This window comes from Ictalurus punctatus, chromosome 5 (genome assembly GCF_001660625.3).
Source record: "Ictalurus punctatus breed USDA103 chromosome 5, Coco_2.0, whole genome shotgun sequence".
Taxonomy (NCBI): domain Eukaryota; kingdom Metazoa; phylum Chordata; class Actinopteri; order Siluriformes; family Ictaluridae; genus Ictalurus; species Ictalurus punctatus.
This window is the reverse complement of record NC_030420.2, coordinates 30859923-30874126: the sequence shown is the minus strand read 5'-3', so window position 1 is coordinate 30874126 and position 14204 is coordinate 30859923. Positions and strand designations below refer to the sequence as shown.

Here is a 14204-nt window from a genome sequence, read left to right as displayed (position 1 = left end):
ATTAATATTTCTTTCTTACAAAGACACATCGGTCCAAGTGGACTCGTTGCACAACGAGCGTGCATCACACACTTAGTATGACCTTCTGTATGTGCACATGCATGCAGCGAGCGTGCAGACGAAGAAGCCGGCTTTCCGTGTTAGTTCAAAAGAAATGGGTCAAAAACGGCATTTACGTGTTTTTAAACTTTTCTTCAATACAGTGTGTCAGGCGAGACCCCAAAATGCGCACACGGTGTTCCCAGGACGGACTTCAGATCCACCACGACCCTGACTAGGCTAAAGTGCTTTCTGAAGAGGAATGAATGAATTTCAAGAGAGATTCATTTCTAGAAGACTTTCCATGACATTAAATGTAACTATAAATCACTGAAAAGCACAGTATGTCGTTCATCCATCCAACCATCCATTCATTTCCCATACAGCTTATCCGACACAGGGTTGTGGGGAGCCTGGATCCTATCCCAGGGAACTCGGGCACAAGGCGGGGGACACCCTGGACGGGATGCCAACCCATTGCACACCCATTCACACACTATGGACAATTTGGAAATGCCAATCAGCCTACAACACATGTCTTTGGACTGGGGGAGGAAACCAGAGAACCTGGAGGAAACCCTGAACTGTTTCTACAAAGTTGGAAAACGGAACTAAGAGACCCCGAACCTGTTCCAACATGACGATGCCCCTTTGCACAAAGCGAGCTCCATGAAGACATGGTGTGTTAAGGTTGGAGTGGAAGAACTCCTGCACAAAGCCCTGACCTTAACCCCACTGAACTGAACTGCACTCCAGGCCTCCTCACCCAACATCAGCCTGATCTCACTAACGCTCTTGTCACCGAATTAACACAAATCCCCACAGCCACGCTCCAAAATCTAGTCGAAAGCCTTCCCAGAAGAGTGGAGCTTATTATTAATAATGCAGGATAAAAATGGGGGATTCATCCAGAATGGGTGTGATGATGAGGTGTCCACAAACATTTGTTGCCGTAGAGTGTATATCTGTTGGCGAGTGAATAGTAGGTCGTAATAATAAATCCATCCATCCATCCATCCATTTTCTATACTGCTTTATCCTTTTCAGGGTCGCGGGGAAACTGGAGCCTATCCCAGGGAGCATCGGGCACAAGGCGGGGTACACCCTGGACAGGGTGCCAATCCATCGCAGGGCAGTAATAATAAATATAAACCCTAAACAATGAACTTGTCAGGGGTGCAAAAGTACTGGCACCCCTGCCCCCAGCTGCTACCTGGGTGCAGATATACAATGTGTGAGAACAGGACTCTTGTCCTGTCCGTGCTAGGATTTCTTTTGTGTTGTTGTCCTCTCACGATTGACACATGCATAATACATTACTGTCATCCTTCTGCTTTTCATCTTTTCACTCGCTTTTTTCTCCCCTCTCTTCTTCTTTCACTGACGTCACATGACGCAGGCGCCCCACAGGGACTCTTCTGAGCAGAAAGAGAGAGAGAGAGAAATGTCGAAGTTAACATGAGCGCGTTTTAATACAGAACAGGAAGCAAAGCAAAGTGAAAAAAAGATACATACAGGTTTTTATTAATAAAGCCCAGGGACGTTGGGTAAACTTCTTTAGAGAGCTTTAGTAGTGAGGTTTCATTTTATTCTAGGTTTTAACCATGGTGGGAAACGAGAGGAGGATTTTTTTGTGCTCGGGACTTGGATGAAACTAAAAATTATTTCAGCACTAACGGAGTAGTAGAAGAAGAAGAAGAAGAAAGCGACGACGACGAAGAAGAAGAAGAAGGCTTGCTAACCATTTTAGCCTAACTAACTCATATTTACTAGCTTCTACACTTGTCATATTCCTAGTCCAGGTGTTATAGATATTTACACCTTCATCATTAAAATTAAAATACATTTAATAATAATAATAATAATAATAATAATTAAACCAGCCAGTGAGTGCCTTAGCGTTGGTTAGTGTTGCTGATAAAAAAAAACAACAAACAAACAAAACGGCTAGCTTGCTAGTTAACAACATTGCGGCGGCTAACATGGAGGAAGAGGTGCATGTATGTGTTAGCATCATCGCAGCACTCTTATATAATCCGACTAAAACTAAATCGCGCTCGTTTTCGTCCAGAAAAACGACTTTTGGCTTCGTTTAGAGGCAGAAATGCGGGTGTGGGTTTGATTTGGTGTGCAAACAGGATCAACGCAAACATGGATTCCAACCCTCTCCTAAGTGGTGAGTTGTCTCCCCCCCCTGCACTCTGGACTCTATGCAAGTAAAATAGCTTAACGAGACTTTAAAAAATATATATGACTGTAATAATGAATGCATGTGGATTTGTTTGATGAAGTAGTGCTGATATTCTAGCAAACACCCGAAGGAAGAAAACAAGGCTTCTTTTTTTTTTTTCTTTCTTTCTTTCTTTTTTTTTCTCTTGAGCAAGTTCACACCTTGCTCCATGCATAGTGATTTTATTTGATGTGCATCAGGGCTTTGCAAGAAAGAATAGAAGGTGATGAGGGTTTGTAATGCTTCCTGATTGGTTTGCATGCACACACTGGTTGCTTTTGTGTCAAAATCCCCTTTAGCTACCTGTTGGACATGCAGAGTGCTTCAGCATTGCTCTGTGACTGTAATGCGAACATGTTTTACATGATTTATTCGTCTTCTGAAAGCGGTGGATGTGCAGACTAGGTCAGGATCACTGGACGGGACAGCAGGTCACCGTAGGATGAAACACACACACACATTCACACGCGATTTAGAGGCGCCGATGCGTGCTTTTCTTCCGGCATGCTTTTGGGTGGACGGAGGAAACCGGAGAACCTGGCGGAAACCTGTACAGACACGGGGAGAACGTGCGACCCGAGCTCAGGATCCAGATACCTGGTGCTGTGAATCTGCATCGTGCCACGCTGACGCTTACATTTGCTAAACGCTTAGTAATATTTCCGGAAGTTGCGAGATATCTTTCAGTCTGATTCGGTCCCCGACTTTGGAGTGTTTTCCGTTTCGCTTATCGCGTGACGAAATCGATGAATAGATGCTTGAGCGTTTTAATTGACCTTGCTGTTTTTATCCGCATGAAACACCTTCGTTAGTAGGGGTAGCTCTGAAATAAGTTTATCAGCATGGGGTTTCTTTTGACAGATGGTAGCTGGATTGATTATTTATTTTCTCCAACAGATAAACTGTTCATTAACATCAGGAAAGAGTCCGGCGTTAGAAGAACGCGAAATGTGCCGTCTGACCAGGATCTTGCGATGATCTTTATAATGTCTTTAGTCTTTTTGGCTGTCAGTTGTGCCACAATCTTGAGAAACCATCGCGTTGAACAAGACAAGTACACATGCGGTTCTGCAAGTATGTTGTCTGCTTTAGGCAACATTTCTTGTTTGGGACAAAAAGGCCCCCCCCCCCCCCCCCCCCCCCCCCCCGGCTGTATAATTTGACATTCGAAGCAGACAGACACCGAGACTTGTCTACCATGTGAAACGCTTTTAATTCAGTATAGATTTAATTTATAATTTTTTAAATGATCCCATAAACAATATTAAGTCAGAGTTGCAGGCTGTACAGGACTCCAAATGGGCTTCATCTTTAATAAAATGGGCACAAACACCCAGACTAAGGAACCCTGATATGTGCATTAAAATGGTACATCTACAAGGTAGGCGTGCCTAATAAAGTGGCCGAGTGCTTAAGGACGCTAGAGGTCTGAATCAGAGCTGAATCAGTACTTCTGGTTCGTTTGCTGTTTTCTAAACAAACCGAAAGGCAGCCTGAGGGGTGCGCAGGGCTGAAAGCTCTGAAAGCATCCTCGTGAAGCTCTTGTACCGCGGCAGGAAAAACGACCCCGACTTTCATCGAGTACGTGTAGGAATCACCAAAAAAAAAAAACCCATGCAGAACGCTGAGTCAAACCGGCGCTTTATAAATGACGTGGTTATCATCTACATCATGGAATTATCATCATAACAGGATGAAAAAACATTTCCCCTGTTTGTCCGTCGGGTCAGATTTAACCCGAACGTCTCGGTTTAAAACAAAACATTAAAAACCTGGCGCGTTTGGTTCACTTCCTGCGGTCGTGTCGAGATTCTTCGGGACCAGACGGAGACCACCTCGCTCAGAGCGGTCGTTCTGGTCCACAACCCGAGCATGATGTGGCTAATAAAGTGTCCAGTGGTTGTTTAAACCGAAAGATCAGTGCGATGATTCGTGAATCGGACTTACTTCCGTAAAAGCGTGTTTTTATTTGAGTTTTCATTGTATTCTCTGATGTGTAACATGCTTCAGCGTGTTCACCCCCGGAAACCAGAATATCAGGTCTCTCCACTCCAAAAAGGCTTGACAAATATCGTATGGGAATACTGTTTGGAAAAATGTAGCACATCTATCTGCTGGTGAAATCTAACATCATCGCAGAAGACTGTAGTGTGCAAACGAACGCACTAACATGCCATGATATTATGTACCGATATTGAAATAAATTCCATCACAGAAATAAAAGGAAGTATTCCGCGTCTCGGAAGTGGCGCTGTGACACTGACCAGCTTTACTGCAGATCAGATTATTTTGCTTTTTGTTCTGTTTTCCATCGAACATCATCATAACATATAGCTGCAAGCAGCGATGACGGGCCCAAGCACTACGGCGCCGTTGCTACTCGTTGGGTGAGTTAAACCAGATTAAAGTTTGACGCGTTACCACGGCAACACTATTTAAGATATCAGAAATCCCTTCGCGGTTTTACTTCAGCCGTGTCTCAGCGTTATTCTGACCACGTTTGAAGCGATTCTGGTTAATATAAGAGGATTATTGCGAAGTCTGTTGTAAGTCACACACTTCCTGCTGCCAGTTGGTGGCGCTATGAGAGTGACTCACAATAGCCACGTTCATGTGATCAGTACCAAACATACAGCTCAAGTTTGATCACTCCATGCACTCGGAATATATGAGACACTCCCCGTTTCACTTTTTTCACCGTACGTTTATTGCCTCGCCCCGGCGAAACCGTTCCAGATATCTGAAATCCGTAAGTTAGCGTCCTCGAGTTTTTTTGCCCGCGACAATCGCAAAAAAAAAAAACAACCCTGAATTATAACGACGCCATCCTGTGCAGGATTTGGAACCACTCGCGTATCTAAAAAGCCCGGTTTCGCTCATCAGTAATGCAGTGCTTTATTACGCCCGTGTCAGTGTTTAAAACCCCTCCATCGTTTTCTCTCTCTACATGCTTATGAAACTGCCGTCACTTCAGGTATTAATTCTCACACAGCAGAAGATCCGAAGGAACCTTGGTGCGTGCGTGCGTGTGTGTGTGTGTGATGGATTTTTATTCATCGGTGTGAGCATTCTTCAAAATGTTAACGTGAGCCTCTGATTTCTGCCTCTGTGGCGTGGGGTTTAACGGCGTCATTTACAAGAGTAGATAAAGATGCCTTCGCTGCGTAGACCGCGTAGAGAGCACGTTCATGTCTTCGTGCTAAGTGAGCTACTAATCATTTCTCACCGCAGGAGTAACACAAGATGGAGCGTGCGGTTCTAGGGAAATAATAACGAGCGAGCGGGTGGTGTGGAGCAAAGCGGAGTCAAGTTAAACAGCGCGTGTAATCCTGACGTGTTTTATTCCTCTTATACCGCTTTTAATACGTTTTCAGTCATTCCTTCACCAAACCTCTATTTATGTTCTCTCTTTTAAAGAGAACACAAAAAAGTGCCGCTCGTTACAGAGGAAGCACAAACTCCTCCGACGGTTACAAAGCACCGACACTGGACTCGACTCCTTCCTTAGATGCAAAAATAAACATCTCGTCCTCGCAGAAAACTCCACCGTATCGGCAAATTATAATCAAGGAAACTCTGCGATATTCGCCGGAGTTTGCACATTTTCAGAACGACAGCAGATTTTCCGCAGGTTCGGGCCGAGACGTCGTCACGACGCACGCGCGTTCAGTCCAAGCCCTCTTCGATTCACTCGCGTCGAACACGAGTACAGCTAAACGACTCATTTCTCCAACATACAACTTCACGCAACCGCGATTTCACCGATTCTAGTAGTTTTCCGAAAGAAAAACAAAAACTCAGCGAGTCGCGTCGCAAATTTTATAGAAACCACAGCAACAAAAAAGCCGCAGCAGAATCAGCCGAACGTCTCGGCCCGCGACAATCGCAAAGAAACTCGACGGAATCCTGTACGGACCGATTAATACGTCTTAAAAAGTCCCTTCGGGTTCGCTTTTACTAGAGGAACGATATTATATAGACCCGTGGCGTGTTTAATTCGGTCCGAGCTGCCGTTAGGGAAAACGAATCAGAAATGGGAATCGGGTCGTTCTTGGAGGATAAATTTCACGACACGATGTGACGATTTTCAGTAGAGCACATTATGTACTATTATGTGACTATGAAGAAAAAACAGCTAGAAGAATGACCTGCTTAAGAAGAAAATCACATCTCGCTTGGGAACACCCGCGTTTTCTCTTGATGTTACGTGTTAACGGTGTATACGATGATCATGTAAACAGCATAACGTTATATATTATATTAATAACACAATAAATCGAATGCTTCTTTCGGTAGGTGCTGCAACTGGTGAGCTGGTTTTTTTATTACCTAAAAGCTTTCAGTCCTACACGTCTGGCGCTATTACAGCGTGAAGGATAAACATGTTGCCATTCCCTCCGTTAGTAAGCCGTGAGCTCATTCTGAAGCGGCTGTGATTCTGTTTTTTTTTTTTTTTTTTTGGCAAGCCCTGTTTTTATGCTAACATTAATTCTGCATGTGTCTGGCCGCTCAGCTTGCTTGCTCTCAGGTGTTATAAATCGTGCCAGGCCTCGCCGCCGGAGAGCTGAAGATAATTGGCTATTAAAGATCACAGGCCTCTCTCCATCCTCCTGAGGCGATCATGCCTGACAAGTGAAAACAGATTCATACCGGCCCTTCCTCCACCGCCCCGCTCTCTCTGTCTGCTCTTTTATTCATCCCCCTTCCCTTCTGCGCAAACAGGTGTGTGTGTGTGTGTGTGTGTGTGTGTCAGCTTGTATTCATTAGACTGTACTAGCCTTGTGATACTCAACATAACAATCATTTATCCATACAAAAATCAATCTTTCTTTCTTTGTAAATCCGTCCTTCCTTCATAATCCTCTTTGTTTTTTTCTTCCTTCACTTATAGGTAGGAAAAATATATCGTCACATTCTAATGATCGTTCATTTACATTATTTGCAAAGTGTTACATGCGACACTTCGTCATAGGCCCGTTTCATTTCTTTATGGGGGGGGGGGGGGGGGGGGGCTTGTCTTTTTTTTTTTTTTTTCTTTTTTTTCTCCCTTCTCTTTTTTTAATTGAAATATTTCAGTGGCATCCCTAATAAATATCGTTAAATATACGACGTTGAATGTGTACGTCCATGTTAATCCGGAGAAATTTGGGGGAGAAAAAAAAAAAAACAAAACCCCCCGCATCTCTACGTTTTTGGCGTCCGCATCGAGACGGCGGTGAAAACGGAGCTTTTCGAAAACGCTCTCCCGAGCGGATGAATTTGAAAACGCTGAACGTTGTCATGTATTGTGGAATGAGAAATAAAAAAAACAAACAAACAAACAACCAATGAGCTGTTTTTAGTCGTGTGACACAGTCATGTGACCCACTCAACTAAGAAAAAAGAAACAACCCCAAATACAAGATGGTGGATGACGCTGTACTGCGGTTTAATAGCTTTGTTAAAGATTAACGTCACTGCGTACAACCTTTGGGTCGCATTTTTAAATAAACGCCCGACGACGAATAAAAGACGACCTGAAGTAGTAATGAGAAGTGAATTTAAAAAAAAACTAAAAGCCAGAAGGTCTAATGCAAAACTGAATTAAGTCAGAAATATATTACTATTGTTATATTACTATTTGTACCCCATTATTATGTTTATTATTATTATTATTATTAAGTATTATTCAGTGCAGTAGTAACATTACAAACATTTTTAAAAGGTTTTTTTTTTTTTTTTAATCTATATTTTCTTCTTTACAAAAAGTTCTGTATATTTCTAACACTACTTTTTACATCATTACCCTGGCATTAAATTACAAAAACCCCGGTAAACCCTGCTGCGTGGGGGTTTCTAATACAGCTGCTGAGAGCGCGATGGGACTTCTTTTTCTCTTCTGCCGTAATCCGTCTCTCTCTATCTTTTTTTCCTTCTCTCTTGGAAAGTCATGGGAAGGAAATACTGGGTTTTATTTTTGTTTCGTTGTTAGAGCAAATGGTAATGCAAGAAGGATATTTACTCCGGTCTTCCATATCCCTCTATAGACGTTCGCCCTGCTATAGTTTACTAAAACCCAGAAATAGATTGTGTAGTATGCAGGAACACGGAAGCTGGTGTATCGTGTAGCATGAATGAAGTGACGTGCGGGTCTTCAGATTTTTTTTTGGAAATGCCTTGAATACGCTACTCAATAAGTGTTATTTCATATCTTGGGATGTTTACGCGAATAAGAATCGTATCTGTTAGGATAGGTGTGTAAGGGTCCTAATGTTTCAGTGGTCCACAAACGCACCGGAGCGAGGAACGGCCGCGTGACATCGTCGTGAAAATCAGCGTTGTGAGAGAACCACACTGAACGTGACAACGGGAAACATCCCAGAATGCAGTATGGTGTTCAGAACACCGCGCGGATATGGATATATACCTCCTCTCTGCCTTCACGGAGTGTCACGCATAGCTCTTCGCACACCTTTTTGTCCCCAGATTGGCTGCTGTTCGAAGTGTGCGCGTCATTGATCGCTGTATTTGTCGATTCCCGATGCCGCCGTTCCACGAAGCTCTGTACGGAAAGATATTATCGCTTTCACATCCTTTATAGCAAAGACGTTCTCTACTGTTGCATTGGAAATCTGCGAAATATCCTTCCAGTGGCTTAAGGACATGATGTTTTTGTTAAAACTCGTGGAGAATAAAATGTACGATGAGGGGATGTACTGAAAAGTTTTTCTATAAATGGCAGCCCTTTATTTAATATTTTATGGAGTTTCAGGCATTTCCTATTGGAATTTTTTTGCCTGTCGTTGGATTTTACAATATATAAACATCCGGATGTAGATGGGGGGGGACCTTGTGGGCCTTGTGGAATGAAAGGAGACCCTGTGGGCCTTTCTACGATGAACTCGAAGTAATATTACTATTAAACTGTGACTTAAATGAAATAATCCTGCTAAACGTAGCGCTGCAGCGTCTAAGCTCTTTCTCGTAGCTTCCACGTTCAGCCCACAGCCCGTAGGATTAATAGTAATAAGTGTTAAATTAGTGTTCCTCCAGTGTCGCGCAAGTCGGCGTAATTGTGTTTCCAGTCATTTCAGCCGCCGCTGATGAGGTGCGGGAGATTTCACACGCTCTCTTTATTCCATAGTTACTGCCGCTTCGACGTGTTTACCATGGTGATGGTTTCTAAGGCGTTCGATACGAGTTACGTAATTAGATGGAGGGAAAGCTGAACGGTAATAAGGTTAATTTGCAGCCTCAAAACACTCTTACCAAACCCGTGACGCGTCCTCGGCTCTCGGCGTCTCGGCCTCTCGTCTGTGCTTCTCCTGCTAAGAGCCTACTAACAAGGACCGGGTTGTTTTTTTTTGTTTTTTTTTTTTAAATCACGTCTCAGAATCCATTTCGGTATTTTATCTTGCCAGAGCAAGCATCAGAAACGGCATCAAATCTTCCTTTTTATTATTATTCTTTTTCCCATTGATTTTTTTTTATTTTATTTTTAGACGTTATGAAAATTCTTTCTACAACCTTTTTCCTAACCTTAAACAGATGAAGTATTAAAAAAAATGTAACCGTTGGCAAATTTCCGTTATTATTTAGTTATTATTTATTTTTCCGTAACAGCACACCGTGAAGTGTTGTATTTCCTACTCGACGGCCCCTACTTCCGTCCGTTTTGCTTTGTGTTCTCGCGCCTACTGCTTGGTAAGAACATACTTGACGGATATCAGTAATACTGGGCGATTATGACAATCTAGAGACTTTGATCAATTATATTACCAATACCCTTTTATATCATAGCTATCGTAATATCTTTCTTAACGGTAGTTAGAATCTCTCGAAGAGCAGCTGATTTTATTTCAACATTTATACTGAACCTTTACAGTTGTATTGTTTATTATTTTTGAATGTTGTAATGTATTTTTGAGTGTTTAAAGTAATGTTAACGATAATTCTTATAGTACGTCATCGTTTTGTTTGACGTTTTTGCTGGCGAGTAATCTCTTTTTGCAGACAAAAACGTTCATTTGTAAACACGCCACCGTTCGGCTGGCGGTCGGTGAGCTCGGCACTTCACCTTTGTGGTGATCCGGGATCTAATCTGGTCCTCCTACGTCACAGACAGATGTTCCTTCACTGTACAGCAGAACTTTACATGTTCAGCTCCGCGTAATAGCACTCTTATCTCTGACTCGGCCTCGCTCGCCCTCGTACGCTCCTGAGTCGTGGAGCCGAGAGCCGGTCACGTGCTCCTGATATCAGAATAGAAGAAGGTCACTGTAATTGACCGCAGAACAGAAACGTTCCCAGATGAAAACTTCACGCATTTATTTATGCGCTGTGCTTTATTCTGCTAACCTACTGGTCCGCTACGCATAATAATATAACACTAATTATCTGGACCCGTGTCTGCCCCTGCGTACGCGAGCGGGCCTGATCTACAGTAGCTTGTGTTGAGGCAGATTAAAGCATCGGTTTGTCATTTTCAAAACCCGGAGCTGTTTGTAGTTAATACGAAAGCACTTCCCCTTACTTGGACCCAAACATTGCTTTAAATTGCACGTGCGACTGTGGGTTTTTTTTTCTTTTTCGGAGCTAATTTCTGGGTCAGAACATTTTTAAAGTAGAGGCTTGAAACCAGGAATGTAGTCAGATTCATTGGTTAATGACAGTAGTGTCCTGCACAGAGGCTCTTTTTATATACGTTTATATATTATTATTATTACAGGTCTAGAGACATTTTTGAATATTACAAACTGCACCTTTAAGCTTTTCAGACCTCCCACAGCGGTGATCGTAATATCTCCATGATACGGGCTTAGAATTGTTTCATAATGGCAAATAAATATTTGTGATCCATTTATTACGAAACATTTCTAACCCAATACCTTAATCCCAATATCAGTTTGGCTCAGAATACCTTTTTTTGTATAGATTTCTGCATTATTTCTACATTTCCATGTATTGTTCCTCGTGCAGCCATGGACCCGTCCATCACGCTGTGGCAGTTTCTGCTGCATCTCCTGGAGGACCAGAACCAGCGGCACCTGATCTCCTGGACGTCCAACGACGGCGAGTTTAAGCTGCTGGATGCCGAGGAAGTGGCGCGCCTCTGGGGGCTGCGCAAGAACAAAACCAACATGAACTACGACAAGCTGAGCCGCGCGCTGCGCTACTACTACGACAAGGTGAGCGAGGAAGAGGCGTTGCGTATCTATTCTGGATATTGCTGTCGAAGTTATTTCCGACTCATTGCAGTTCTGTCACTCATAATGAACTCGTGTTGAGCCAGTCAGTCCAACAGATTGGAAATATAGAGGACTAAAATGATAACTTTAAGACCTTGTCTATATTTGGAATGCTAACTTAACAGTATCACATAACTGTCGTGTTCAAGCATGTTCCTTTCTCACTCGAACATTCGGTCCGGTCTTTCTCAACAGAACATAATAAAGAAAGTAAGCGGTCAGAAGTTCGTCTACAAGTTCGTGACCTTTCCTGACCCGAACTCGGCCGACGGCCTCAGAAGCCCCGAGGATGCCCAGCGGCTCATCGGCGGAGAGAAAGCAGAGGCGTCTGCCCAATCCAAAGCTGCGGGGGGCTCCAGTGCCGCCGTGGCCTCCCTATCCAAGAGCCTGCAGCCTCAGCGCTCGTCCCCTAGCACGGTGCAGCGCAGCTCCCGCAATGACTACATGAAGTCAGGGCTTTACTCCACCTTCACCATCCAGTCCCTGCAAACGCCCTGCAAGAGCTCCAGCAAAGCTGTGAAAACGGAGCTGCCTGTGGAGAACACGCCCAAACTGAGCAGCAGTGAGCGACCACTGCAAGAGGTGAGCAAAGAATATATTTAATATTTATATGTATGTTGTTTTTTTTTTTAGCCCGTCGAATGCTCTGCCCATCTTTCGCATGTATCTTTTGTATACTTTTCTGGGCACAAGTTTCAGAATCATTAATTTGATTGACTCTTCACACTTCCATGAGTCTTTTTTTTTTTTTTTTTTTTTTGCTTGAGTCTTTTTCTTATTTTACAGCAGGAAAAAAACCCATCTTGATATAATGAGATTGTGAGATTTCGAAAAAGGCTACGTTAACATTATTGCACGATTCCAAACGTTTCCCAACTGCATGGCTTGTATGGGGACCTAAACACCGAAGGATATTTTAGGGCAATGGTTTAACAGTGTGTCTTCTATATGAGAATGAACTCTGGAAATGTTTATACTTTTATACAAGCCGACCTGCTTGAAATCTGTGCTGCTGTTTACCCGTCTTTGTGCTTACTGTGTGTTTATGTCCTCTAGATGCTGGTGTGTCAGACAGAAGCTCAGCAGGCGGCAGCGGTCACTCCGTCTACAGTGGACAGCAGCGGTCTGCAGGTGATAGTGACACAACCTTCACCCTGCGCCACTCCCGCCCTCAGCCCACAGACGCCCTCCGCCTCTGCTGCCGCCCCTACGGTAGGTTACTCGTCTTCAATTCAGCTCGCATCCTTTCAAAAACCTCATCGTTTATTTAATCTCTTATCTTCTATCAGTCATATTGTGGAGGAATTGAACATTTTTATCACCGATTCTTGTTCCATTTCTATCTCTAGCATTTGGCTGCGACTTGATACTTCCTTTGTGGATTAAATTTATTGTTGCTAAATTGTGTGATTTGTCGTGCTTTGTTTCAGCCGCAGGGAAAATATATATATATATATATATATATATATATATATATATATATATATATATATATATATATATATATATATATATAATGACATTGTAATTTCAAGCAACATTATTTTAAATGCTTTGTTTACTCTTGTTCATAATTTAGTCCCACAGAGTAAACATGTTTATTGTGCCTGCTGTTATCAGCTAATTTGGCAGGCACAGTGTTGTACCAGTCAGTGTGTGTGTGTTGTCTCATCACTCTTATTGTCATGCTGTGTTGGGCCGGGACCTGCTAAGCCTCGAATACGCTGCATGACTTGGACGATTTTATGAAGGATTATGATCAGACTGAGAGTGATTTGATTTCTTGGTGATTTTGTTGTGACGTTACACCCGGTTTGTGACTTACTGCTGAGCTAAAGCAAAAAAAACAACCAAAAACCAGTCCTTACCTGTGAGTAGGTGAATGTGATGGTAAAACAAACAGAGATGCCATAACTTGCAGATGCACTTTGTGTCAAACACAAAGAAAAGAGAAAACATAAAAAAAAAAGCAGCTTTTTAAGCTCCTCCTCACATGCCGGGCGTGTTTACTTTTCCCTGCCTGTTCACTGTATCCTTTCAGAGTTTGGTCCGTATTTCGTTTGATACTCTCCTGCTCACCCGGACCGACCTTAAATAATCATGCTCCTTGTGCCTGCTTCTTGATTTTTCCGGATCTGACCAGCACTCAGTATGTGAATTAAGGCTTTGGGGGGGTTTTCATTCGTGTATATATATTTGAATCCCATTTTATCTGTGTTTAGCAAACCTTCAGCAGTAAGAGCCACTGATCCAGAATCAGGACCAGCAGATTTTAGTGTCTGGGATATTCATTTCTCTCATTTATAGATTCCCAGGGGGCAAGTAGGTTCAAATACCAAAACAAGAAAATAATCTACTCTGTATTGACGTCCAAAAAGCAAAATGGAGGATTTGGCTGGAGTAATCCAGAATCGGGAACACGTAAGTCTCCCAGGCAACCTTAACGCGGGAGTTTGCAAGTACGTCGAAGCCATCACTTCGCCCCGAAAACATTTTATTTGTCTAGTTTCGTTGTTCTCTTTAATCCCGATTACTACAACCCGTCGATCGTTTTCCTCTTGTTAATACGTCTGTGATTTTTTTCGCAGAACGGGCAGTCGCTGAAGAACCAGGGACTCGCCGATCCGCCTCAGATCTACCTGACGAGCGTTTCAGACCCCGGCTCGCTGACTTCGCTGATCCAGGTAGCCGGTAGCGACTGTGTGGTC

The 14204-nt window shown here is 43.1% G+C and overlaps 1 protein-coding gene across 1 annotated transcript in view; it reads left to right on the top strand.

Moving 5' to 3' along the window:
* Positions 1-1420: 1420 nt before the first annotated feature.
* The window catches only part of elk1 (ETS transcription factor ELK1), a 27113-nt gene continuing 14329 nt past the window's right edge, over positions 1421-14204 (top strand). Inside the window, exons 1-5 of the mRNA XM_017468713.3 lie at positions 1421-2215; positions 11228-11436; positions 11692-12078; positions 12553-12708; positions 14085-14204. The exon at positions 14085-14204 is cut by the window's right edge and continues 132 nt beyond it. Of these exons, the coding sequence (XP_017324202.1) occupies positions 2038-2215; positions 11228-11436; positions 11692-12078; positions 12553-12708; positions 14085-14204 (1050 nt within the window). The 5' untranslated portion in view covers positions 1421-2037. The remainder of the gene's footprint in view (positions 2216-11227; positions 11437-11691; positions 12079-12552; positions 12709-14084) is intronic.